We start from the raw sequence: 27,118 nt of genomic DNA on the forward strand, positions 1-27,118 counted from the left end.
CTTGGGGCTTTATTTTTGCCTGGGATACATGACTTTTTCTTTTTTTCTTTTGATTTCCAAATTTTCAGAATCTTTAATTTTTTAATTCTTTCTGTTATTATTTTTGGTAATCCAATAATAGAGATGTGCTTCCCTTCATGAGGTGGTCTTGCTTTTCGAGTAAGGTTGTCCTAAAGAGTGATGTATTTGAGATTTACCCCAATGGTTTTGTCCTGTCTCTGTGGAGACTGAGTGTAGAAAGACCTCCTACTTTTCCTCATGTCAAGAGGATTTGTTTTGACTTTAGACTGTACTAAATTAAAGGTTTCTGCAACTTGACAGAGACATATGAAACCCAGCAACTTGTAGATATGTACAGAGGTTAGGTTGGTGTGCTGATAGATATCTGGACTGCAGAATAGATCTTGAGAAAAAAAAAAAGATAATTTTTTGTTTTCCAATGCTGCTGTTGTGATAAGGACAGAAAAGTGGTGCATCCTTGAAAATAGCAGCTCTATCCAGCCTACTGAATTAAGTAGGCTTCACTCCTGTGTGACAGTATCTTGTGTAAAATATAACAGACCTCCTGCAGCTCAGGGAATGCTACATCCCTGTTGACAGTTTAAATTAATCTTAGTGTATTACAAAAGTTAAAAATCATTATCTTGTCCTTGCCCAAGGAAGCTTGTTACAAAATGTATGGCTAGGTGCAGGGCAGAGAAGCTTCAGTTAACTTTTCTGGGTGTTACTCAGATAAGATTTATGATAGAACTGGGAGTCTTCATTGCATAGAAATGAGTCTCCTTCAGTGCTTTGGGCAGTACCTAAAGCAGTTGGTTCACATATAGAAAGAAGAAAAGGCATCTCTGTCCCACAGACTATCAGTTTAGGGGACAGATGTACAGATTCCTCCCCACACCCCACAGTGCTAGCCTTGGTAACTAATTAAGTAGTGTCAAAGCCCAAAGTTGTTAGCTTATGTAGCTACTTGGAAGCTTGTCCAGGCACTATCAAGAAGCTTTTGGAGCTTTTTGTTTCGTAGTTTGTGCTGTTGTGCAGAATGGGGCTGGATCCTTTGGCCTTTTGTGGATCCACACTGATTTAAACCAGCACAGGGTTTAAAGTACATTTTCCAGATGTGCCTGCTAATTTGGTAGTGAAGATAACTGACCAGGGTGAAAGCGCGTTGGAGAAGGCTGGGAATCTTGAGGAGAGGGAGAAAGAGAAAATAACACTATGTAAACATGCTGCTGAAAGCTGTGATAGAATTCCTGCAGTCAGCGGGGAGAGAGATAAAGCTCTGTTGGTTATCTCAATTTTGCTGTTTTTCTAATCCTCAAATATTTCATTTTCAACCCTGAAGTTCTTGTCAAGTGGAGTGTGGCAGGAAAGTACTTTAATGCCATCTCCACCTTGGTCTAAGCTACAGGGAATAGTGGAAAAGCCTCACAGGTGAGGCAGGGGAATATTCCCAAAACAGCAGAATACAAATGCACCCTATCCATGCAGCCACTCTGGCAATGAAGTCTTTACCAAGGCTGTTGTAGGATTGTGCTTCCTGAGGAGCGGAGCCAACCCTTCCCTGGTTGAGGGGTAATATTAGTTTAGGGCTTCTTACTTGTCCAGATTTTTGTTTTTCTGACATAATTGTTTATTGCCTCTACTTCCTGTTTGCAACAGGAGGGGGAAAATATTTTCTATCTGGCTGTGGAAGATATTGAAACAGACACAGAACTTCTGATTGGGCTACCTGGACAGTGACATGGAAGAAGAGGAGGAGGAGGAGGAAGAAGTGACTGTTATCCAGGAAGATGAGGACAGTGGCAGCAATAAAGAAGTTCAGCCAGCTGGTGAAAAAATTGCAGGTGAGCAATATGTAAAATATAGTGTAACTTGAGAGCTTGAAGGTGGTGATGAAGAAAGAGAGCACTAACTGTACAGGACTGGGGAACTGAAAAGTCCCAGGGGTTGAATCTGAGTTCTTGCATTTTGTTTATCTCTTTTTTTGGGGTTTGGGTTGAACCTCTTTGCCTTATAAGGAGCAGCGAGTCTTATGAATTACTGAGTGAATGAGTGAGCCTGGATTTCTTAAATAGTAACCATTAATTTTTGAACTGAAGACAGAGTTTGTTTCACCTGACACATGGGCTTATGAATGCAGAGCTTTTGCTCTAAGAGGGGTAATTTCTTTCTTACTTAGGTGGGAGAGAAATAAACCTTCCAATAGAGCTATTCAGCCAATCCTAAGGTGTGTAGGAAAAGGAAGGTGAGCTGAGCTGTCTGGGGAATTCTCAGCATCTTTGTCAAAGATGAAGATAAATTGATAAATGACTAACTGCATTGAGGTTTTGATTGAGTTGAATGACTAATTTGGGCCAACAGTCTAAGTCACACCCAGCTAAACACTTGCCATTTATTTTCAGTAATGCTATCTCCACTTGAGATAGGCTGTCTGTAATCCTTTCAGAGACACTGTTTTTTGTGAGTTTCATGCCACCCTTTTGCATAATCTATTTCTGGCAGAGAGTCTCTCTCAATGTAACCAAAAAACCTGGGACCTACTGCTTTACATTGGTGTTGCTTCCCTTCATGCAGATCCCCTCACCTGTAAACAGGACCATGCATGCCCAAACTGTGAATCCAGTTTTGCCAGCCAGGAGATCCTAGCTGAGCATCTGCAGACTTTGCACCAAAAACCCAGTGAGGAAAAGGAATTTAAGTGCCGAAATTGTGGAAAGAAATTCCCTGTTAAGCAAGCTCTACAAAGACAGTGAGTACAATCAGCAGTGTTTTTCAGGGATCATTTAAATCAATTTCATTCAAGCTTTTGCTTCTCTTGACCTAATCACAAGCTAGGCTTTAATTTTTATGCATCTGTATTTATAACCTTACCCTCTGCTTTAATCTTTTAATGTCTTGATTTCTCATATTTGTTGTAGAGTTCAATGGGAATTGGAAAAATAATGACAATTTTGTTGTGTTAAGTCATACACTGGAGACCAGATCAGAGCAACAGTTTGGTGCAGCATTACTGGTCTCCATCAGTGGAATATTTAGTAGTTTAGGAGGTGTCATTTTCAAGCTGTGGATGCTGGTAAGGAATTAAAGTAAGATTTAAGGAAAATAAAAGGAAAACCAGTGCTTTATGTTCACTTAATTAAATATTTGCATGATGGAAAAACAAGAATGGAAACGTGAAAGATGTGAGATTTAAGAACACGTCTTTGTTGTCCTTGAGAGTATAAATATGCAGGTTTGTCACTAGAGTCATATATCTTAGAATTATGCCTCTGCACAGAAACATAACTGGGTTTCTTTTGTTGTTTATATATGGATTTTCTTACGATTAGATAGATATATTACTTTTTATTATACATTTAATTAGAGATTGTAAACCTACTTTTTCTAAAGGTATATGCAGTTGGTAGTTACTGCAAGCCTGTGTAAGTTGTAGAATGTTGCCCTTACTTTGTTTTTTCCCTTTTTTTGTCTCTTAGTGTCCTTCAGTGCACAGAGAATATCAGCCCAGGAGACTCCTCAAGAAGTTTCCAGTGCTCTGTTTGCAATACTGCCTTCAGCTCGGAATCGAGGTTTTGTGTCCGAGTTACAGGACTGCTGTCATGTCCTTGCTGGCCTCCCTTTGCATGTTAGCTTTCCAAAAGCTTGGTAGTGTTTGGGAATCCTAACAGGGCAAGGACTCAAATGCTTTCATTCCTCTCTGCTGTAAGTAATGCATGAGGTGGCCTTGGAATTCTGCAGTGCAGCATGTGTTCAGCTCTGAGTACTTGCTACAGCTCTGGTTTCTGGAGAGACTGCCTGATCTGGGTTTTTTTTTTTTTTTTCCTCTCTTTGTTATGCCATGTAGTTATGAGCAGCACAAGGAGGCGTGCAGAGGGGATGCCAGGTTCATATGCAAGGCAGATAGCTGTGGGAAGAGGTTCAAGAGCAAGGATGCCCTGAAAAAACACAAAGAAAATGTTCACAGTGGTAAGAAAGAGTTTAGTGTTCCTTCAGAAAAAATGCCCACTGACGTGTTCCTAGCCTTAAATTTGCAAATCGGAGTAAACATTGTCTTTGATTTCTTTTTTAATGGATTCATTTGTATCAAATAGAAAATTATGAAGTAAAAGAAGTAACTTAATTGCAAGAGTAAGCATTCCTCCTCCGGCCACAGGAGAAATTACTGTAGGCCACATGAATCATTAGTCTCCTGCAGAAAATGTAACAGGGATCTTGAGAAGTTTAAACTAGGCAAAGAGTAGATGAAGCAAAATGTTTCAGGAGTGAGCAAAATCAACCACTGGCACAGGAAATGGTGAGTTCTTGATTTTTTTTTTTGGCCTTTTCAGGACACAATAGGTTGTCTTTTCTTTGCCTAATCAAACGATTAAGCTTGATGAGGGTTCCATAAAAGTCTGTAGCATCTGTTTTGCAGGAAGCCAGACCAGACCATCCACTGGTCCTCTTAGGCCCTGGTGTTTTCATATCTGTTTGAGTGGTTTTCACTGAAATGTCACCCTCTTCTCATGGAAGGGCAAAACACTGCTCTCAGGTCCACAGCACAGATCCCAGTTCTGGCATTCTGCACTCTGTGTGCCTCCTCTCCTTGTCAAAGGAATACCTTTATGTGTGGGGACAACAGAATTCCAGAGTGCACAGAAAACTGTCTTCAGCTGATGGTGACAGCACTGAGATGCTTTTGAAGGTTTTCAGTCTCTTTCTGCTGACAAACTCTTGCAGTATAGAGAAACCTTTCTGTAATATTTTTACAAAAATGATCCCCTTTTTTTTGGTATCAGTAGTAAATTTTTTCATCTATGAACACTGTTATATTTAGGCTTAGTTTTTGTCAGTTATGTAGTGGTATATGAATTCCACATTGAAGGACTAAGTGTATTCCAGTGGTATGTGTCTATTTGTGTATATAAATACTTGTCATAAGTTTTATAAGTTTTTACTTTTATAATGTTTCTGCTGTTCAGTGTAGTATGGATGTGTTTTACCTAAGCTAGGAACTGTCTTGCATGAGTATCTTAAATTATAAACAAAGAATTAGGTTTATTTGTGGGGTACTAGAAAGAATCTCTAAAGGTAAGTAATAGATAAACTCAATTAAGTGGTCTGTGACTTTTTAAAGCAGCTGTGAAAAGGGAAGGAAAATGTCTGGTAGCTGACCTATAGCTTGTTTTGTAATTTGCATTTTAGAAAATACTTGAATTCATGATCTGGTGCTAATATGATTGCCCTGCTTCATTCAGCTAAAGACTCTTAATGATATTTTATGTAGTAGGATGCTTAATGCTTTCTAAATAAACAAAAATAGGAAATGGTTTTGACTTGATTTTGAGGGTTTTTTTGTCACTGCTGCACTAAGTCCTGTATTGATTTCTGGATGAAATGAACTGTTCAGTTGCCAAGTGAGCTGTTCTCAGTTGCAAACTGTGCTCTGTCATGTGGGATTGGTGGTGTATGATAACATCTATTTGAAAGGTTTTTTTCTTTATTCTTCTGGTTTTCTTAATTTACATTCCACCAGTGACTGGTTTGTTGGACACCCACAGAGAACTCCTGATGCAGAGTACTTTGAAGATGGGCTACAAATGTAAAAATCTTATGTCAGTCAAATGACCTGTGAAATGTCATAGGCTCAGTGGAAATATTTAGGTTCTTTCTTAGCACTTCCTCTTGAAGATGTTGGTGGTATTTTGTTTCTGTTTCAGGAAATTCTAGGAAGAAGCTGATGTGTTCAGTGTGCAATAAGAAATGTTCCTCAGCAGCAAATCTCCAGGAGCATCGAAAGGTCAGTGAGATGAAGGCTGGCTCACAGCAGGCACTGACTTCCCTGAGATGTGAGGCTGTGCTGCTCATGTCACTTGAAAGCTGCTGTAATGCAAGCCTTTGGGTCATCTCTTTCATGCTTACAAAGCCAACCTGGTTTAGTGTGGGTATTTGCTTTTGTAGTCACACTTGCTCAAGCCAAATATCCCCCTACAGTTTTCATGTGTCCCTTCCCAAATGCTAATATGTTACTCTAGCATTAAGTCACAGTTGCCTGCTGTTCTTCAGCGTTCTTAAAGTGTGTTATGTAACCATGGCATACATACAGACCATAAAATAGGTTCATGAGCCTTCAGTTTTTCTACAAAATACAGTAATTTTCTTATTGATTTTTGAAATACCCCTTAGGGGAGTTACTTCTATTGTAGTTATGCAGTAGTAAAAAAACTTCTTCCTCAAACCCAAATTTGAATGTCTTTTTTTTTTTTTGTTTTATGCACATAATCTTTTATAACCAGAACAGGAGGGGTTAACAGTTAGAAAAGCATCTATTGGAAATAAGGGTGTTCATGTAGAAATACAGTTGGACCGTGAATATGAGATTCTGAATCCATTATACCCAGAGGAAGTCCCTGCAAGATTAATTTGATAAATCGCTAAAACCCAGGAGAATCTGTTTTTGCAAAAAGCTGCATTGTACTGTTTATCAGATTAACTGTAAGTCTTTAATAATACCCTGGTTATAACCTGAATCCATTGAGGATATAAATGATATCAATTAAAATATGTTGTTGCAAAGGAAATGGTGGGGCCCCTCCTTTTTAATTTGTTTTTCTCCTTGCTTGTGTTAGTATGCCCTGCACTTCTTGCCTAATAGGGCCATATTTTGTTATAGTGGTGTTCCCTGCCACGTGTATTACAAGTTTTACACATTGGCACAGGTCTTGCACAACAGGCCTTTAAAATGCAAAATGTTCTGGTTAGAGTGTCCATTTTATTAAATGTTTGTTCTCTTTAGAGAACAACAATGGCAGACATTGTGACACACAAGTTTCTCAAATACGATTGATGTTATCCGTTCAGCACTTACCTAAAGAATCAGCATGAAGATTTTGTGCATGAAACTTTCTTTGCTCTTCTTGATTGGCTTTTCTTTTAAAACATCCAGAAAATGGCTATTCCAGATTTACACACTTATATCAGAGAGTGAAGGAGATTGCACGTAGTAGTGCTCGGTTTGTTTGCTTGAATTAATTTCCTTTTGTAGGAAGAGGGGCAGGATCGTCAGCATTGGCAAAAACATTTGTACAGGCAGTAAGACCAGTATGAAAATAATAGGTAAAACCAGGAGAAAAAGACAGATTTTTTTTTCTTCCCACCCATTTCAATGTAAAGAAATAAAAGTGGAGAATAACAAGGTAAAACATAACAGAAAATAAGCCCAAACAACAGAAAAAGTCTGACAAAGACAGAGAAGGGAGGTGAAGTGGGTGGCTGTAGGGGATTGATGTTTACTTTCTCAAGACATGGTCATTTACATCTGTAGCTTTCATGTCAAATTTAAACTCATTTTTAGCTTCGTGTGTCTTGTGCACTGCCTGTGCCTTACTTGTCTAACTGTATTCTGATACTGAGTTCTGATGTCTGAGTAAAATGCGAAGTGCAATCCCTCAACAGTGATAATAATGAGGAGAAAAGTGAGGGGACTGTTAATCTTCACTGATGCAGATTCCTGCTAAAAGATTCCTTTCAATATAAGGATCTCATGTTTTGGATTTGAATTATTCACAGGAAGTCATATTTTCAAGTGAGCAGGTACATGTGAGTCGCACAGGCTGCCAGGCCTCTCCACTGTAATGGAAAGGGGAGAAACATTCAAGCACATCTCAGAGTTGCTGGTTTCTTTTCCCAGTCAGAGTTGATAGTGCTGCACTTGCAGTGTTTGGAGGTGGGCTGGGGGAGTCTCTCTCTTCCTGGCTGTACAGCTGTGGACTGAGCTTCTTACTCTTAATGTAATGGGAAATGAACACACTCTTAATGTGTTCATGGTAAAGCAGCTCATGCTTCTTTTAAGAAAGAAGATTATGGACACCTTGGAGCATAGGGCAATCAGGCTTTTTTGGGTTTGGAATTGCAGGTTTTGTGTGTTATGCTTAAGACTGGTGCTGGTGCCTTTCTGGATTTCTCAGCAGATTGCTTACATGGACCTGTACAGTTCCATTCAGCTGTAGTGCTGTCTGCCAAGGGACCAAACCAGGGTAGATCCTGTACGTGCACAGTTTGTGGTGATTGGGAATGGGGCTGCAGCTGAGCCTCATTCCCAGTGGGATGCAGGTGTGAGCAGCATTGAAGGTAAGGAGTGCCCAGGGGCACTGACCAAGCACCAAAGGGAGCAGAGGGCACACAGGTGCAGGGCATCAACAGGAGGGGATAAAAGGCTGGGCTGGAAAATCAGTGAAGTGCTGATGCTTGAGACCTCCTTCGGTGTCAGTTGTAACTCCACCATCAAGATCCTACTTTGGTCAGAGTTTGAGAGTGTGTATGAAGAGCCCTTGAGTCTCTCAACTTGTTAAACTTTGTAGAGCTGGACTTGCTGCAAAATTGGCGTGAGTAGAGTCACACTTAATAATCTTCTTTGCTTTCCAACCCCTGACCCCCCTTTTTTTTATCTGCCACTTCCAAGCATCTCTTTTGGGTTAATTTCTGACCTTTTTGTTTAACACTGAACAGTGTTTTATTCTACTGGCCAATTGTTATTTCTTATTTACCAGTCAGCTGCCTCCTGTTTCTCCAGCATTTAGTCCTAAATGCTGTAATGGTCTGTGATGTTGAAAATACTGCATTTGTAGTTTGAGACAATGCTGCCCCTCCACTGTCTGGCCTCTAAAAGCCTTTGAGAGAAACAGTCCTGCAAGAGTGTGATAGTACTTGTTTTTTAAAATTCTGACAGAAGCTATGAAGTGGTTTCTGTGTTATTTTTACATGTATCTTGACTAGAAGAAGATGTCCTGACAAGTTAGTCTGCTTGGTTCTTTAATGCTTTCCTAATAAATTTTGAATGGATCTGGTAGATAGAAACACAGGTTATACAAACTTGCAGTATAGTTGTAATGATGATTTTTTTGTTGGCAGTTAGGAATTTTTACTTTTTGGGAGATGATGTTTTTCAGCAAGAGACAAGCAAGGGTGAAATCACAGAATATTCTGGAGTATTAGTATATCCACTGGCTAAGAAGTAGCTCCATTCTGTTAGAGTATTTATATCTGTGTAAGAGGTATGGTCTTGTTTTAGACACACATTTAATTATCATAAAACATTTTGCAGGTCCATGAGATCTTTGAGTGTCAAGAATGTGACAAGAAATTCATTTCGGCGAACCAGCTGAAGCGCCACATGATAACTCATTCAGGTAATGTACAGAAATGCACAGAGCTCTGAAATACATGAATATCTATTTCATCTATGTGCAGTTTTACCTGGATTAGTTTCTTATGGAAGGCTTCATGAAATCTCTGCTATCTAAGTCAATCTCAGGTTCCAAGGAAACTGTCTAAGGCAGCCTTCCCAAGCCTTCCAAAATTCCAAGTGATGTGGTGTAGTCCTCTTCCTACTGCTGCTTTGTCTCAAGCTGTTTTGTCTTGCTAGCTGGACTAGATGAGGTCAGTGAGCTGGAGTGGGGCAAAAGGTTGCTACATGGCAGAGAGAGGAGGTGAAAAACCAGTGCCTGAGGTTTTCTGCTGAGGAGAAGAGGCTGGGAGCTGAGTGTGCTGTCAGTGATCTGTGCTACTCACTGTGTTTTCCTGTTTATCTGTGTATGTGTTAGTGGGCTCGTAGCTTCTGGTCAGAGGAGAGCAGCTCATCCACAGACCACCCACAAAGGTTCCCTTGTGCCCGCAGGGAGTGTCCTATCTTTGGGTTTGGCAGTGTGGCACAAGGTGGCTCTGCCAGGATATCTGCCCACTGCAAATCCAGCGTTTTCTGTGTCCCTCACCAGTGATTAGAAACATCAAGCAACACAATGGAAACCCAAACATTGTTCTGTCAAATGCATTAGCATTTAAACAAATGCAGATTTTTACAGCTGCACAGGCTTAGAGTTGAACTGTTTTCTTGGTATCAGTCCACAGCAAAATCTCATTTCTTGTAACATAATCTGTATCTCAGAGGCTCCTGGCTTTCTATTGACACTTTTGGATGAGCATTAGTGCAGTTAAGTTGCAGTCACCAGTTGAAGCATAAAGGCTTTTTGCGTAGGAACTTTTGGGTTTGGAAGCTAATATGTATATTGTTAATTAAGTTTTAAAACATTTAAACTGTCATGGCCTCTTTCACATTTGTAATCTGGAAACACAGTTTTCCTCTTTGAAGTCATTCTCTTTTGATTTAAGCTAATTAATCAGAGTTTAGTTTTAGCAATGAGTATTGCAAAGAATGTGCCAATTTCTTGAGATACACCATGGCTCATCTTTTGTGAAGTGACTTAACTGTCTAACATAAAGGGCATTAGGTGTCTTTCTAATTGGTTTAATCTTAATTGGGTTGACTTAATTGCAGAAATCTCTCTGAGGAGATGACTGTCTCTGCCTTTCATCTTCTCCCCCTGTATAAACAGGAGATTAAATGTCCCCCACTCATTTTCTGCAGAAAAACGCCCCTACACCTGCGAGGTTTGCAATAAGTCCTTCAAACGACTTGATCAAGTGACTGCACACAAAATAATACACAGTGAAGATAAACCTTATAAATGCAAGCTTTGTGGAAAGGGATTTGCCCACAGAAATGTTTACAAGAATCACAAGAAGGTAAAGCACTCTGCTGTTGTTGTTTACAGGTCTGCCAGCCTCAGATTTGCAGATTTTTTTTCTTTTAAGTGGTTCATCGTTAAGCTCTGCCATGCTTATAAACATGGGATTAAAGTATTGGAGAATGTAGTTTTAGTGTTCTTTGTTATATCCAAAATTTCAAAAGGCTGAACCAATTTTAGTAAACAAAAAAGTTAAATAAGGAGAAGTAAAGCATAGTTGCTTGGTTAAAAGCATCAAATAAATCCCATTTTGACTTTTTTTGTTTTGTTTTTAATTTTTTGCTTTGCTTTGGTTGTGGTTTTTTGTTCTTTTTTTTTTTAAGTACTAGATTACCAAGTTAATGTCACTGATTTAAAGATGTCTTCAAATACTTTTTTTTTAGTAGTGTAATTGAATAAAACTATGTGTAGTCCTCTTGCAGTCATTGTTGGACTTAGCAGCAGATGCTTTCAAACTACACTAAATTTGAACTTGGTGCAGTGTTCACATATTTAAACAACATCAGAAGAAATGTTACCTGAAAAATAGACTCACAAAGGGATGTTCTGCCTGTGTTGAAGCTCAAATCTGCTTGGCTTAATTTCTGTAATGCCTGTCATTAGTTTTAACCTGGGTTTGCCATTTCTCATGGCAAGGCTCTATCCAGGACTGCTGTTTCAGAATTACAAGACTGTAAAAAGAAAAAAGAAAAACCCTGATATAGCCATACCTCCAAGCCTTTCGCAGTGTGGCTCATGTTATATTCCATCTGGGAATTTGGCACAGGATCTTTGCACCATCTCTTGCACTTGCAGCCATAAATCATGTAAGAGCAATAATAATAATGCCTGTCACAGGATGAAATGGTGATGACTGTCTAAAACAAGAAAGCATGCAGCAGGCTGCTGAAGGACAAGATTATCTCCCATTCATTATATTTTATGGTCTAGACTTTAAGGAAATTCAACAGAACCTTGCAGATTGGATATACTCTAAGAAAAATGCATAAAATATTACCTAGACAGATAGGTCTATATTTTAAATGAATACTTTTTACATGCTTCCTGATGTTAGCTAGCCATTGATGACTGGCAGGGAGTTTGGGTTGAAAATGGACTTCAGGATTAAGTATGAAGGAGTAAACACTTTGACCCAATTCTGTGTTTAAAGCAGCAGTACCACCAGCATAAACAAGGATTAGAGGTTCCACTTAATAGGAAAAATATTAAAATTTAGACAGCTTTAGTGGGTACGAAATTTTGATGGAATTCCTTAAAGCATTTTGGAATGCTTGTTTCCTGGACCTGTTTGCACCTAATACTGGCTGTAAATCAACTCTGCTCTATATTGAGAGAAACTTGTTCCTGTGTTTGCATAAAGATTACCCAAACAGCTGTGACTGTTCACCCATCCACGTGTAGGTCTCTAAATCCACTTGCTGAGTGAGGAGGTGAACAGGAGAGGCAGGAGACTTACATGGATGGCCTGAGTTGCTTTTTTAGGCACACCTCTCTCCGTTGAGGAAACAGCAGGAGGAGAGGGAGCAGGCAGCAGAGGAGAGTCTGGGTGTATGTGTACAAAAGCCAGTTGTACCATACAACTCCAAGATGTGGTGGTTTGGAAGGCTGAAATAGTTTAGAGTGCCATGATTTTGGGAAGGCTGTGCCTAGGGAAAGAGACAGTGGTTCTCTTGCTTGTTCACAGGAATGCTGATCCAGGAACAGTGTAAATGTAAAACTTTCTTGTGTATTATACTTCTATGTATTCAGCTTATGTTTATAATGATTTTTAGATGTGTGTTTCCTGTAAGATGAAGGTTCCTAGCTTTGTTTTCTTTTGGAGGAAGAGAATTGAATTCTAAATAATTTCAGGGTCCTTTTCTGAGTTTCAGGATTAAGTTACTGGGCTAGTAGCAGGGAGCATAGATACCTGTAGTAGGAATGATGGGTATAGGAGTTAAAACCACTTAAATCAACAGCATTTAATAGAAAACATACCTTTAAATTTGATAGCAACATGCTTAAAAAACCTTTGGATTTTGCAGCTGGCTTGCATCCTTTTTATATATAAGAGAGTCCAGATACATTTTGTGCCTTGGAATTCTTGATTTGTGTTTTAGATGGAAACTTGTTGCTTTTGTTTCTGTAATTCCTGGGGTGTGTGGGGGGGGGGAGGTTAACTTGATTTCATGTTGGAAGTCTCAGAATAAAAATGGCTCCCACAACATGTGTTTTTAAACGTCTTTCAGATGTGGATGTCTGTTGGGTCATTTCAAAAGTGCAGGAGGAGATTAGTTCCTCTCATTTCAGAGGATTTCACTGGGAGATGCAGTGGAGTTGCCAGAAGCCTGTCTGCTCTGTTCAGTGGAGCACTGGCATGGGAGCCTGAACTTAGCACTTGTTATGCTCTTAGAGCTGCACATGTGAGGCAGGAACTGTGGTACCTCTGTGATCTGCTGCTCCTGCAAGCAGGTGCTGCACTGCTCTGCATAGGTGCACGTGCAAGCTGGCTTTGCCACTTCCTTGGAGGTGTCCAGGCTGGGAAGTGTCCTGGGGTATGGAACCAGCTCAGATGTCCTCTGTGAAAGCTCAGGCTGTGACTTGAATGATCTTAAATGATGTGACTTAAATACAGTTCCATTTCTGTGACAAGGCAAGAGAGCAGTATCTGAAATGAGGAGGCAAAAAGGGATTGTGCTGCAGATGAAAGTGGTCACCTTTGATGCAGGTTAGACTGGATGAGGGTGCATGTTCTGAGCCATGTAATGCAGATTACCTCCATACAGGAGGTGGTTTTGCTCCATCTGTTCCTTTGTTGCCGTGTACAGAGGATGAGTTCAGAGAACAAAATATGAGGACATGACAGTCGGCAGAAATAGGTCATCAGACGCAGGATTTTAAAGGGTTTATGGCTAATCCAGGGTTGTTTGGTCCTGGGGAGCATAATGATTTGAAACAACTGTATTCCATCAGTTGATCTGTTGGGAATAAGTAGCCTTGGGCTGGGCTTAAGCCTCCACAGATGCTGTGGTAGGAAAGGCTGCCATGAAATGCTGCGTGAGAGCCCATCCTCAGTTACTGGGATGATCTGTGTACCCTTGCATGTGGGTATGCCTAGTTAGGTGATTTTCCTTTGTAGGGAAGTTAAGACGTGCAGATCAATCTGTGTATTTTGATCAAAAGGTGAGGAGAGTATAAAGGAGATGCTAAGGAGGAGTTCTGAGGAGCCCAGTGATTTGTACAGAACTGTCACTCAGGTGGTCAGTGTTCCAGAGCAGGGCATTTTTTAAAAAGCAGCATGACGTTTGCGCTCGTGAAAGGTGCCAGATTGACAGCTCTGGAGACTGAACCCTTCTATTTATCCACAGAACAGGTACAGCACAGGCAGCAGCACTGCGAGCTTCCCCACAGTGTCTCGTCCATGTGTCCCAAGCCTGTTCTGGAGGAACCCCCTGTTGAGGTGAGAAGGCAGTTCAGTCTCTTCATGTCCTGTCAATCCTTGGCCTCACTGCCAGGGGGGCTGAGCAGGGTGCCAGCTAATGCCAACCTGCTGGAGTGTCTGGGCTGGAACATGAGATATATTCCACACCTGTGATGGTCTTCCAGCAGCCTTTTTGCTTTCAATGACTTAGGCTGAGCTCAAGGAATTGATTTTGAGCCCAAGGCCTCTCTGTACCATTGCAGGACGTTCAGGTTTTGGTGCTGTGTGTGAGAGGACATTGGTGTTAAAATCAAACTGGGTTCAAGGCCATCAGCCAGCCTCTCGAGAATTTTGCTGTCTCCTCAGAGCCCCCCTTTTTTCCCCCAGGTGAAGGGGTAGAATAACAGTTGCATGGATTCTGGATAGCAGAAATGGATTATATAAATATGTACTATGCTAATATTTGCCCTTAGTCTACCAGATTAACTCATTTACCTAATTTCCTGCATATTATAAAACACTTACTGTCCATCCTCTTTTCCTCTGGGCACTCCAGCTTGTAATAAGGTTCTTGTGAGCTAATAAAGTATTTGGACGCTGATGCTTTAAAAACCTGCTTTCCTTTGCAAAAAATAGTAGGAAATTGGGTAGATAGTAAATTAATCAGTACAACTTACTATCTACAGTGGGACAGCTGTTAAAAACACTAGGAAACAGGGAAAGTGCTTTGGAATTTATAAAAGTAAAATAAAGCTGGATGTTTCCCAAGATTTTCTTGTCTTCAGAAAAGAAGTTTCCTTCATCAATTCTGCAGTCTAGGAGATTCATCCAAGCTTAGCCTTTTATTTTATTCATAGCTTTGAGGCTGTTTTTCAGCTACAATGACTTTTTCTACAGCCAACAAAAATCTCGGTACTGTTGCTTCCATGGCTTTGGTTTTTTTTCTGGTGTTTTTTGTTGTTTGCTATTTTTTTAAATAAAAGAAGCTGTATCTATATATAAGAGTAGTGTCACGATTTGAGGAATTTTCTTTGCCAAATTTTAGGTGTCCTCTTGAAAATCGGATTGGTTTTCCCTTAAAACTGTAATGAAAAGAAAGAGGTTTGTGTGCGGACAACTTCAAAGGATTTACTCATATTAATAAGTATTCCAGGCCAGTGTTAGTGCAGCTGAAGCAATGCAGCTGAGCTTGTAGTTTTTTCCTCTGGTTATTCTGTGTTTTTGTTTCTGTTTATGTGCACACCTCATGTGACACTTGTGAGGACCCGAATGGCGCAGTTACTGAGTAACTGCTGTGCTGGCTTTCAGGATCCTGAATAAAGGCAGAATGATTATTTTACTTCTTCATCCCCTGGTGCTTCCAATTGTGATATCCCCTCCTGAGTCCCATCTAGAAAATGAACTGCAGTTACTGCAATGATGGATTACCATGAGCCTTTCCTCTGACATGTTGTCTTTCATCCACAGACCCATTCTGAAGAGAGACCGTTCCAGTGTGAGGAATGCAAAGCCTTGTTCCGAACCCCCTTCTCTCTACAAAGACATCTGTTAATCCATAACAGTAAGGGCAAAGTCAGAGGAAAAACAGCTTTCTCCATTCTCATATGTGACTGACAAAAGCAAACATGTGGCACCTTGCTGCAATATACAACTTGCTGTGTTAAATTGGTGCTAGGACTCAACTCTGTATCCAGGGACTTAAAAAATTCAGAGCCAAATTCAAATCTTGCCTTCAGATGCACTTAAATGCAAATCCAAATATGCTGTAGAAAATCCAGCAATGTTTTGAGGTCTGATGGCAAGAAATTTATTTCTGCATTAAGTGTGATAGTGTTACCTACATTTTAAGAAAGGACAAATGGAAACAGAGATAAGTTGGTGACTTGGTCAGCTTTTGTAGGAAATCCAGTTTAGAGCTTGACGCTGAGATTGTCTCTCCTGTGCCAGCCCAGGCTCATGTTTGCTGCCTCTGGCACAGAACTGGAGCAGCTCAGAGAAATACTGTGGCCATTTTCGCTCATGAGTAGCTTTTCTTGGCATTCTGTCCTTTTTTTTTTAGTTGACTGTGTTATGATTTATTTTTGGTGGAATTTTCTCCATCTTTAATACTTACAGACTATCATTCAAACCTTTGAAAATCAACAGTTTAGATTTTAGAGAGTGTTCATGATCTAAAATCCTTGTAGCTTCGAAGACAGTACTTTGTTTGGGGGAATATTCACACTGGCATAACTGAGAAAACCTCACATCTTTCCTTTTTTAATCCTGCATAACAGTGTTTCTGTTAGATGAATTATTGGATTGGCATGTTCAGTTTGTTCTTTTACGATTATCTTTCAAAGCTTGTGCAATTTTTTAAAGTGTTGAATGTCATAAATGTTTTTCCCAATGTTAAATGTTAAAAATGGAGAAGGAAAATAGTAAAAACCTGTTCAGTAATGTGCATTCTAATGAACAAGCATTTCCAGAATATCCAAAATATTCACGGTGTGCAGAATTGTAGTCTTTGCTGAAGGCTTCTCTAAAAACATGTGCTGTGACTTTCTTTTTGAGAGGATGGTAGCTGAGGAAGATCTGTTTTTCTCTTTTTTAGGTGAGAGGACCTTCAAGTGTGATCATTGTGATGCCACTTTCAAAAGAAAGGACACATTAAATGTTCATATTCAAGTTGTACATGATGGACATAAGAAATACAAGTGTGACCTGTGTGACAAAGCTTTTGTGACACCCTCAGTCCTGAAGAGCCATAAGAAAGTGAGTAGAATCAACTGATCATTTCTTGTGTGTTCTTAAGGTTGTTATTCAGTGTAGAACCCCTAGAGCTGCTTCTGCCTTTCTGGCTTTTCAGTAGATTGTCTTTACCCTAAAATGCTGATTGCAGGTTATTGGTGCCCAGCTGAATCTACAGCTGGTGCTTGTGTCTAAATTCAGTGTAGGTGCTCCAGCATCGTGTGTGGCAGGATGGGCTTGGCTGCACTGCTCATTTCCACCAAAATTTGCCATGGAATTGGGGTAAGCTTCAGGAGGAGGCTTGCTCACTAGTTTGGCCTGAGGTAAGATTGATGTTATGGGGAAGAAATGCAAAGAAAATAATTGAATCAAGAAAAATCAGCTGAGAAAAGTTAGTTAAGGTGTTGCCACCTAATTCAGATTGTGAGAATTTGTTTAAAAAGGTCATGCATGTATTGCTTGCCATATAGGATGTGCTCTTTTACATTTGTCTAAAATCAGAATTGCTTTTGCTTTGTGTTCCTGTCAGACCAGGACTGGCTGTGTTTGTGAGCCTTGTAGTTGTACTGTATTGCTCCCAGAAATCCTTTTGGTATTTAGGTGTTTGGAACGAATTAGTAGCTGTCTGTCTGGTGTGTCCCAATGTTGCTGGAAGAGATACAAATGATCTCCAAATAACTGTATCCTAACCAAGAGGAGTTGAGCATTCATATCTTTAATGTCAGGGAATGAAAACAGTGCGAGTCCATCCAGTATTGAAATGAGCTCTCATTTACTCTTGCTTCAGCTGCAGCATAAAATGTACTATGTGAGAAAGGTTTTTTATGATGTAATGAAGAATTTTGTGTCATTATGGCGTCTTTTCATCAACATAAGGATTAATTTCCCGATCTGAAGAGGGTCATGTGCTAGCTGGAGACCAAAATAGTTAGCTGCTCATATAATTGAATGTGTTATCTTTGCTATCTCATTTAAATTAACACTTCTAAATCAAGTCATCAGAAATTCTCTACTAAAAGAACAGGCACAGTTATAAGGAAAATTAATTTCAATAGACTGATAAATCTTCAGTTCAGAGTTGTGTGTTGAAAGTACAGTGTGAAAAATGATGGTGACCTTGTGTGTAATTGATTTCAAGGTGATCTTGCCATTGACCACACAGGTTCAGTGGGAGAGTTTGTAATGCTTTTTTTTCTATTCTGAAATAATTCTTCTTGTATCAGTGAGGCCCTCCAGCCTTAAAAGCTTGATTTCAAAAGACAAACTCAGTGATTTAATGCTGGTGATAGTTACAATGTTCTTTTTGTGATCAATTCTTTAAAACCTAGAGCTAATTAGAATCTTTGCCTGGTGTGATGGTAAAATATATAATAGAGGTAACAGCAGTCAGTGTCAATACAATTAAATATTCCATATTTCACTGTTTTATTTAATGCTGAACAGTCATTCTTGTCTTTTTCCTCCCCATGTAGACTCACACAGGAGAAAAAGAAAAGATTTGCCCGTATTGTGGACAGAAGTTTGCAAGCAATGGAACACTGAGAGTTCACATTCGAAGCCATACAGGTATTTATTATGATGAACAGACAAGATTTTCTAAATCTGTAACAAGATATCTCTATGTCCACAATTTTTCTATCTACAAACAGGCAAATTTACATGTAGGCTTAACACAGCATCTTTGTCAAACATTTTACCTGCTTAATGTGTAAAAACTGTTGTCAGGTTTCATTTTGCAAGTTTACACTTTCATTCAGATAAGTGGCATCAGGTGGCTGAAAGAGGTTTCTTTGTGATAATTTGTTTACAACATAAAATGGTGTAGATTTGCCTTTGGCATGACATTTCCTTACCTCTGCATAACCAAGTTTGGTTTGCAGGGAGATGGCAGTAATTTTTGTGTGCTGCTTGCTGATGTTACCCATCAGTTTGAATGGAGCAGAAAGCCCCAGTTTTTCAAGCTCATCGTGTAGATGGCTCTTGGGAGAATGCTCTGCAGGTGTCCAAGTAAAAATGCTTTTCACATGTGTGCTGCTACCAGTTAGATTTCAGCTCTCTCAGGCAGATTTTCCAAAATTTAGGAGTTGGACTAATGTGAGTGTAGAGGGATACAATATAAGAAAATAAAGGTAGTATAGAAGGTAATTTTACCACTTAAGAAGTTGCAGCTGAGCCAATTACTAAAGATTAGGAGCAGGCCTGACTTTAACAGGCCACAGCTGTAGCCAGTAATAAGAAGAGTGTTATAAAAGAGTGGATTGGTTGGTTGAGGGGAACTGGAGTCACTTGGCTGCTGTGAGAAGAAGGAAGAGTCAGTGCTTAGAGGAGCTGCCTGTGAGAAACATCAAGGAGGTACCAAACTCTAGCAATATGGAGCCCTTGCAATGTAATGACAACAGTGAGTTTTGTGAAACCACACACCAGGGACCTCTAACCCTGAGTATAGAGCCCTGCAAAATCTGTAACCTCTGTTATAGGAGGCTGTGATATTTTGAACTTAGTTCAAGCAGAAAGGCACGGAAGATTTCTAGTACCTTTGTAAATTAAGTGCAGGGGGAGAACTGCCTTGCCAGGAGATGATACAGGTTGGAATTAGAGCAATATGGAATGTGGAAACAATTTATGAATGAATAATGGTGCAGGTGGGAAACTTTCAAGGCCTCTTTTTTTTTTTTTACCTGAGAAGCTAGAAGCAGTCATTGTACAGTTACTACTACAGGAAAAATGCTGTGCTAAATTCATTTATAATGACGTGAGAGACAAACTCTGATTTGTTCCTCTTCCAGTCTTGTTGCTAGTCCAGTGTCAGTTACATTTTTGGTGGTTTGCATCCTTTACTGTGAGAATTAGCCAAAATGGATGTTTATGGTTATTTTTGTCACACTGTTACGATTCCTGGCCAATTTTTGACTATCCTGATGAATAACGGGCTGGGGGGAGGTTGCTCCTAAGTTATGACTGTAGGTTTAAAAAGAATATTTTTATTACATTGCAAAATTCCTCATGTAGGGTTGAGTGAGAAAACGCCGTCGTTGGATTCTTGTTGCAAATCTGGAGAGATGATTTTGTTAGGTGCTGTACCTGAAGGCTTCAGCCATGTTGTTCTTGGTCATAACACAAGCACACTGATCGCGAGAGGAAATTGTTGTCCAGTGCTCAGTGAGCCTGAGGGATTTCTCTGAGGCTTTCTGAGGAATACCTTGCATCACTCCCAAAGAACGTAAGGGGAGCTGCTGAAGAAAATCCAGGTCATCTGCAAGCAGGGCAAAAAAAAAGTTGCACTCTTAAGTTCCCTACACTGTGAAAGTTCTTGATAACTTTTCAGGGAAATTCTGAGCAGTAAGAAATCTTCAGTTCATCGGATAGAGGAGCCACGAACTTAATTTATTCAGAGATGAATATTTGGTTTCTAAATGTTGCGGTGGATTGGTATTGGTGTCTGTTAAATTCTTTGGATTTGAATTGATAATTTCAAAACCGTGTCATCCTTTTTCTCTTTGGTCAAACTTGAAAGTATCATTTTTCATTCTAAGCAGCCACTGTCTGTTTTCAGGAGATGATTCAGCCTTCTGAATAAGCCTTGAGCTTTTGGTGCAACTAAGCAGTCCACCATAAATGTAAACATTGCAAAGACCTTTTGTCTTAGTGGTTACAGGTGATGAGGTTTGAGGCCTGTGTCCAGACATTTGTATTATCCCATTATCTTTCTGTGCTCAGCTAGACTTTGTTTAATTGTCTACTTTGTGTGAGAGGTTTTGTTCTGTGTTTACAAAACAAATTCAGGTAGAGGTTATTTTAAAGAGCGTTGTACATCACTTTTTCTCCTCCTTATGTCTGTGAAGTTATTCTTTACAGAAGCTGAGGTTCTAGGGTACCTCTCTGGTTCTGCTTTGGAGTTGTATTTTTTTTATGCTTAATAATCCATATACAGAAAGAGAAGCTCAGTGGGGTTTTGTCTTTTATTTAATATGCAGCATGTGCTCTTAAATGTTGTTCCACACAGACATGCACGCTTCCTGGATAAGCAATTTTCTTCCCTCTTCTGTGTTAGAGTAAGACTCTGTAAATGAGCCCAAACAGCACTTGGCCTTTAGCAGCAACTGAGCTGGTTTGGGGTGAGTGAACATGTCTGCATGTGCGTGTACAGAGGGAAGGGGGTGATCTTTGCCTCTGAACCTGGAGTGTTGCTCTGTAATTCATCATCTGAGTTTCAGCCTTGGCATGACACAGACAGCGCTCTGCAGGTCAGCTGAAACACTAGAGCACATTCTCCCTCTCCTGTATCCTGTTGGTTTATGACTTCTTAGGGTCACAGGGAGCTGGGGTTAATTCAGCAAAAGAATCCTTTGACTGTGATATAAATTCCTTGGCTTGTTCATAAATTGTAAAAGAAATCCTATGGTCTGCTCCGTGGGCTGGAAACCCGAGGGCTGGGAGGTTAATTGCTTCCCTGAAGTTTTAAGCAACTTCCAGTGTTAGCAGTTTCTGGCTGCAGTTTGTGCAGCTTCTCAGTTGCCTTATGCATATCTGTTTAAAGGTGTTAATTGCTGTGGGGTGTGTGTGTGGATTTGTGTGTGCCCGTGTGATTTGGGTATAAAAACACACACATTTTATCTGTCTGCTGTTTATACTGTTGCCTTCCTAATTAGTTGTGTCCTAATCCCTTCTATCCTCGGCATGTAGCACATCAAGCTGTGCAGCAGTGAAAGTTGTTCTGAAGTGGTTTATATTTGCAGGTAAATTTCTTTTAGAGCTAGGACAATTAAGGGACTTAAATGTAATTCTGTCCTTTCTTTCCCTACTGATACTTAAAGACTGATGAGGAACAACTAATGGCCATAAATGTCTTCCAGAAAATGATGTGTAAATATAGGTTATATTTTAACCTTATTTTGGTTTTACCATCACAGTTAGTCCAAGTCCTGATAATAAGCCAGTAAGATACCTTATTCTGTCCTAAATGTTCTCTGAAAAGATGAGTTTTTCAATTCTATGTCATTTGAAAGCCGTGACGTAGTGTGTCTTTCTTACATGTTACATGCTCTGCTAGGTGCAAAAAGCAGGTGGGTTTTTTAAGCATGGCTTGAGAAGGTTCTTTGAAAATTGACTTCCATGTGCATGAGTAAAAGATAATACTGGGAGATTACATTAAAACAGCAAAAAGCATTTGGACCACAGACTTCTTTATCCTTTGTGCTAACACAATATTTTTCAATTTATGTAAGAGATTGTTTTATAAGCTTTCAAAGATATATAACTTGAGATGCTGATTGCCTTCTTGAAATGCCTCCTGCACTGAGAGCCTGATGTTATGCACCTAATTTTGCCCTTGTAGTCCCATTTCTACAACTTAACTAAGCTTTTGAGCGTATTTACAATCCTACTTAGTCCCAACTACATAAATGTCTAAGTTCAAATTTTGCACTTCTAAGACAAAATTCCTGGGCAAGTAAAATATTAGTAGTGGAGTCGTAATAATAAAGATCTTTGGTTTTTAACAGTAGTTCAGTCATCTCTGAACGCAGAAGACTTCAAAGTAGTTGAAGGAAGTAGTGAGTTCAAGTACAGGATAAATTTTATTTATTATGGTGTAAAATATATCACCAAAGGTTTAATAGCTAAACAAGCAACTGTTTGTTCATGTACATAATAATGTGCAGCCAGGATCCTCATTCCTGCAGATATTCTGCTAAATTACCTTACAGTTAATTTATATTTTCTAACATGGGAAAAAAGATAAAAGTCAAGCTTGAAGGAACTTCCTCTCATATGCCAATGAAGTATGTGAAAGAATGTATCTGTATCTAGTCAGTGGACAGCTTGCAAATGTCTACAGATAGGTTCTTTCTGTTAATAACTTATAAATGATCCCTCTTTTATCTACCCAGTTTAAAAAGGAGCTTGCAGAAGGCCTCAGAGGTAAGGTTCTGCATTTCTAAACCTTTCAGTTTATACATCATTGTCTTCTTCATCTCCAGACAACAGCTAAATCTTTAAAAATACCTGTAAAGTTTCATGCAGCTGTCAGCTTCTTGTTGTCTGTACCCATGAAAGAGGAAATGTTCCTTGGAGGGGTAGATGATTTGAATGAGACCTTTTTAGATCAAATGAGTTAGTGATGGATTAATGCTGTTCTTTAAATGACTTAGTTGACCATTGGGTTCACTGGAGTAATAGATGTTACATTTTCCATTCATGGAGAAATCAGATTGTTTAATTCCACCGATAGCTGCGAAGAATGGAACTGGTTTGTTCTTTAAAGCTGTGTCTGGTTTTTATTTCTTACTTAAGATTACTTAAAAGCTTGATACCACTGTAGAACTGATGAGAGGCTGTACGTAAGTAATAATGGTAGTTCATGCTTTACTGCATGATTTCAGATAGTCTTCTTATTTTGTAAGGATTTTTAGTAGTCTTTATGATTCGTTTAGCCTATTCATTGGCAAATAGCCAAAATCTCAATTATATCGTGATAATTTTGGTGGACCACCTAGGGCAAACATTTTACTGATCTTAACTAGAAATAATCTGAATTCTTTGAATAAACCCTAAACTTTGCAGAAAACAAACCACCTCAGCTGTGAAAATACTACTTCTATACCTCAAAAATTAAAGCATGAATAAATACTTGGAAAGAGATAACTAATAGGAAAAAATATTTCTTAGATAAATAAGAATGTATTTAGAATATCCTTACTTTGATAGAATAGGATTTGAGGTTTTTTCTTATTAAATATGTGACTGTTTTAGTGGATGGGAAATGCACACTGTTGATTTACATGAAACCAATTCTAGTTCTCCCTGGTGCCTGGAAAATGAGTGTTGGAGTTTGGTTAGAAAGCATTCACAAATACGCAGAGTTATTCATCATCAGTGAGGAAACAAACCACCTGAAAAAACAGAAGCATTTAATCTCTTGTCTTCAGAGTCTGCCAGATTTGAATGTTGGTTAAAATAAAGTAAGAAATGTCTCTAATTGCCCCATACCTGAGGAGTGTTTCTCAGAGCACAGGACTGTTCTCAGAGCAGTCAGACCTATCCCTTTCCTTATCTGGCCCATGATGAGTATAAAATTACCTGTGCTTTTGGTGTTTCTGGGTCTTGTCTCAGCTGAGGTCCTCAAGATTTTATCTTGCAGATCACAAAGTTACTTAGCTCTTGGCATGAGAGAGCTGTTCCTGTGTGGGGACTTCTGTACCTTCTCAAGTGCTAAATTTTGAGTGTTTAGTGGCTAAAAAAGAGGCAGGCCAGGATTTTGCACAGGCCAAATCACTTTTTATTGTCTAGGCCGGATCAAGACTAGTCCAGATGTCATAAGGAAATCAGCTCACTGTTGCAGTTGGCCAGGCTTCTTGATTACTCTTCCGTTCTTTTCCCTCCCTGGAATCCCTGGTCAAAATGACAGAAATGCCTGAGAGATGCAGGGTATTAAATGCTTTTGAAGATGCTACTCAGGATGTAGAAAATTGCCACCTCTACACGAGAGGAACTTCATTATTTCAAAGAGGTGTTGGTTTTCTCACAGGACTGCAACACCAAAGTGGGGAAATGTACTGAACATTTTCTGGACTTGTGAATTTTGAATCTCTCCTCCTTTCCTTTCCTCCATTTCCTCCATTAATGGTTTCCTGACATTTTCTCATTGAAGTTCTGATGGAATCACTGGGTTCACTGAATTCCTGTTTAATTTAATTTTGATTCCTAATGAAGTCCCCTTCCACGTGGGAGAAACTCAGGTCTGTGTGTTTTAGGTTTATTTGTGTTTGTGTGTGCATATTTGCATAGTGCATTAACTGAGTCATGTTCAGTTAAGGACACAAAGTTGTTAATTGAATGGGAACACTGTTTAAGGGCAAGAGCAGCTGAGGATGAATGTGTGAAGCTGTCAGGTGCCCTCTCTGAGCAGTGTTCTGAAGCAGATGTCACAGATTATAATTTTGTTACATCCGTTAACCTTTTGCCCATCCTTACTTGCTGTTGAATGCTGTCATCGCCCCAGATTATCTCTGACTAAAAAAGCCCCCTTGAAATTCCCATTCTGGGCTGCCCTGTGGATCATCTGGTAAGGAGTGTTAAATGTGTGATCCAGATGGCCTCCAAATTCCTCCCCAGGTGAACTCTGCTCATTCCACTGCAGTTGGGCAATGGCAGAGGCTCCCTTCTAACCCTCTCCCCTACCCCAGGCTTGAGTTAGGACTTTAAAGAGGATTGTAATTTGCTATAACTGTTCTGAAAGCTGATATTTTGAAATAATGCACATATATATATATTTATACAGAAAAACAAAACAATTTTTATTTAAGAAACAATCGTCTAATCCCAAAAAATTAGTAGTTCACCATCTGAAAGGGAGCTATATCTAGAATGTAGGAAATGGTCTGTGGAACAGTCTGAGGGACCACATGGCTGTAATTATATTTATTCATTTTTATAAAGAAAACTGAACAGAGGAGTTCCTTGAGGCTGCATATGCTGCACATGATCTGATGTTCAGTGCAGTTTTTTGTAGCTCTTCTGATGTTCATGAGTGCTGATCAAAATCATTGATGCTGAATACCCCAATGGAGCAGAGATGTATTAAAAAGTTTATAAAAAAACCCCACCTTGATAATTTCACTGCATAATTCAAATTCTTCATTCCTTAACTGAGCAATGGAGTTCCAGTAAAGACAGCAAGCCAGGGAATCCTGCTTGAAGGCTAACATGAATACCTGAGAATTGTATTTGCGTATATTTGGGTGTCTAAGCAAGCTGCAGGGGAACAGGGACAGTAAACAGGATTGCAAATTTCACAGATGAAATAAAATCAGTGCCTGGGTATGGTTTGAAAGAACAGTGAGACTGTTTCTTTGGTTTGCTGGGCTCTTCACATTAGGGCTATTTCTCAGTTGGATGTTTCCTTTTTCATTTTTTTCATTGGATGGGAATGCATTTCTCACCTGTAAAGTACATATTTGCTTAATCTTATTTGAGGTCATTATTCTGAAGTAATCAGTAACATTGGTAGTTCTAATCAGGTTTCCACCTAACTTGAGAACCAGCTTTATTTTTGTGGCTCAGCTGACTCCAGGGAATGCAAAATACAGTATGAAGATAGCAGTGCATGTGACCAGTTTGATTAAGTGTCTCAAAGTCCTTATTAAATGTCTAGTTCTAGCCACTGAAATCTTGAAATCTTCAAAAACTAATGTATACATAGATTTGCTTCTTAATTGTTTTGTGTCTGAGTTTGGGAGATCTGTGTGCTAAACTCAGTGTAAATGCTGCCTTAGAGCACCTCAGATTGCAGATGTCTCATGGGAAGCTGTCCTGAGTCCAACCAGAATGGCAGAATCTGGTATTTAACTTCTTAAGCTACATTAAGGTCCACTAGGTATTGTGATCTCAAGCTAGAGATGGAGAGGAGAAAAAAATATGTCCATTCTGTCATGACGTGGTTTCAGATCAAAATCCCATATGTTTTTCAATCATGGAATTGTTTTTCATAATCCTTGTATTAAGGTTAAATTTATTTTTATTATGTTAAAAGCTCTGATTTTTTTGTTCATACAAAATCTGGAAGTAGAACGTCTAGACTTTGAATTATGCTAAATCCACTGCAATTTATCCCAGGATTATTTATTTGGGGTTATTTGTACAGAAGTGCCATTAATGTGTTGGGCAGTTTGTTCTGGAACAGCAGGGACATTGACAGTCAGCTGTAACTCAGGGGTGGACTTAACATTTGTTACATTTGACTTGCTTCACTGTTCTGTTATTTTAATAAAAGCAATAGCTTTGTTTAGGAAACAGATTTTAGAAACACCCAAACATAAAAATACTCTGTGTTTTATGCATATAACTATATATAAAAATGTGTTTATAGAAAAATGCAGAGTGCAAATGGCATAGTTGTTAATTGGCATTGACTTCACCTAAAGTGCACCCCCTCTTAATCTGGTGTTACCACAAATCTCATAAATGTTCTTCTAGCAGCAAATCCAAGAAGAAATTGTAGTTTATCTAGGGGAAGTCTTTCTTTCACCTCAATTCTTAGTAACTCCTTGTTAACAAGAGAAATAGAGGTTCATGGCTTGCCAGGTATTTCATTTGCTGTTCTTAGTAACTCTTTGGTAGAGATCCATTCATTTTCTGATCAGAGGAGTTTTGCATCTGGAAATCTCTACAATTTTAGTGCACAACCTGAAATTTATAACTGCGGTGTTTATAATGGGGTTTTGGTAGTCCTTGTCTGGCTGTAGATGGATGTGAGAGCCCTGATGGACAATGTCATTTTCCCAGCAGCTTGTATCACATGGCCCTTGCTCTCCAGTTTGTCTCAGTGACAATTCTAAACTTTGTGCAAGCACAAACCCCTCTCCTTTGTGGACACTGGCAGTAGTTTCCTATGAAATGTTGCACTTGAGCAAGCCCTCACATGTGGGAG

General features: G+C 39.3%; 1 protein-coding gene across 1 annotated transcript in view; it reads left to right on the forward strand.

Annotated features, from left to right (window-relative positions):
- The window catches only part of PRDM5 (PR/SET domain 5), a 58,290-nt gene that overhangs the window by 14,330 nt on the left and 16,842 nt on the right, over positions 1–27,118 (forward strand). Inside the window, 10 exon segments of the mRNA XM_036382607.1 lie at positions 1,660–1,722; positions 1,724–1,844; positions 2,575–2,749; positions 3,845–3,966; positions 5,700–5,779; positions 9,083–9,167; positions 10,403–10,560; positions 15,430–15,523; positions 16,556–16,716; positions 18,165–18,258. Of these exon segments, the coding sequence (XP_036238500.1) occupies positions 1,660–1,722; positions 1,724–1,844; positions 2,575–2,749; positions 3,845–3,966; positions 5,700–5,779; positions 9,083–9,167; positions 10,403–10,560; positions 15,430–15,523; positions 16,556–16,716; positions 18,165–18,258 (1,153 nt within the window).

This window comes from Molothrus ater, chromosome 4 (genome assembly GCF_012460135.2).
Source record: "Molothrus ater isolate BHLD 08-10-18 breed brown headed cowbird chromosome 4, BPBGC_Mater_1.1, whole genome shotgun sequence".
Classification (NCBI taxonomy): Eukaryota; Metazoa; Chordata; class Aves; order Passeriformes; family Icteridae; genus Molothrus; species Molothrus ater.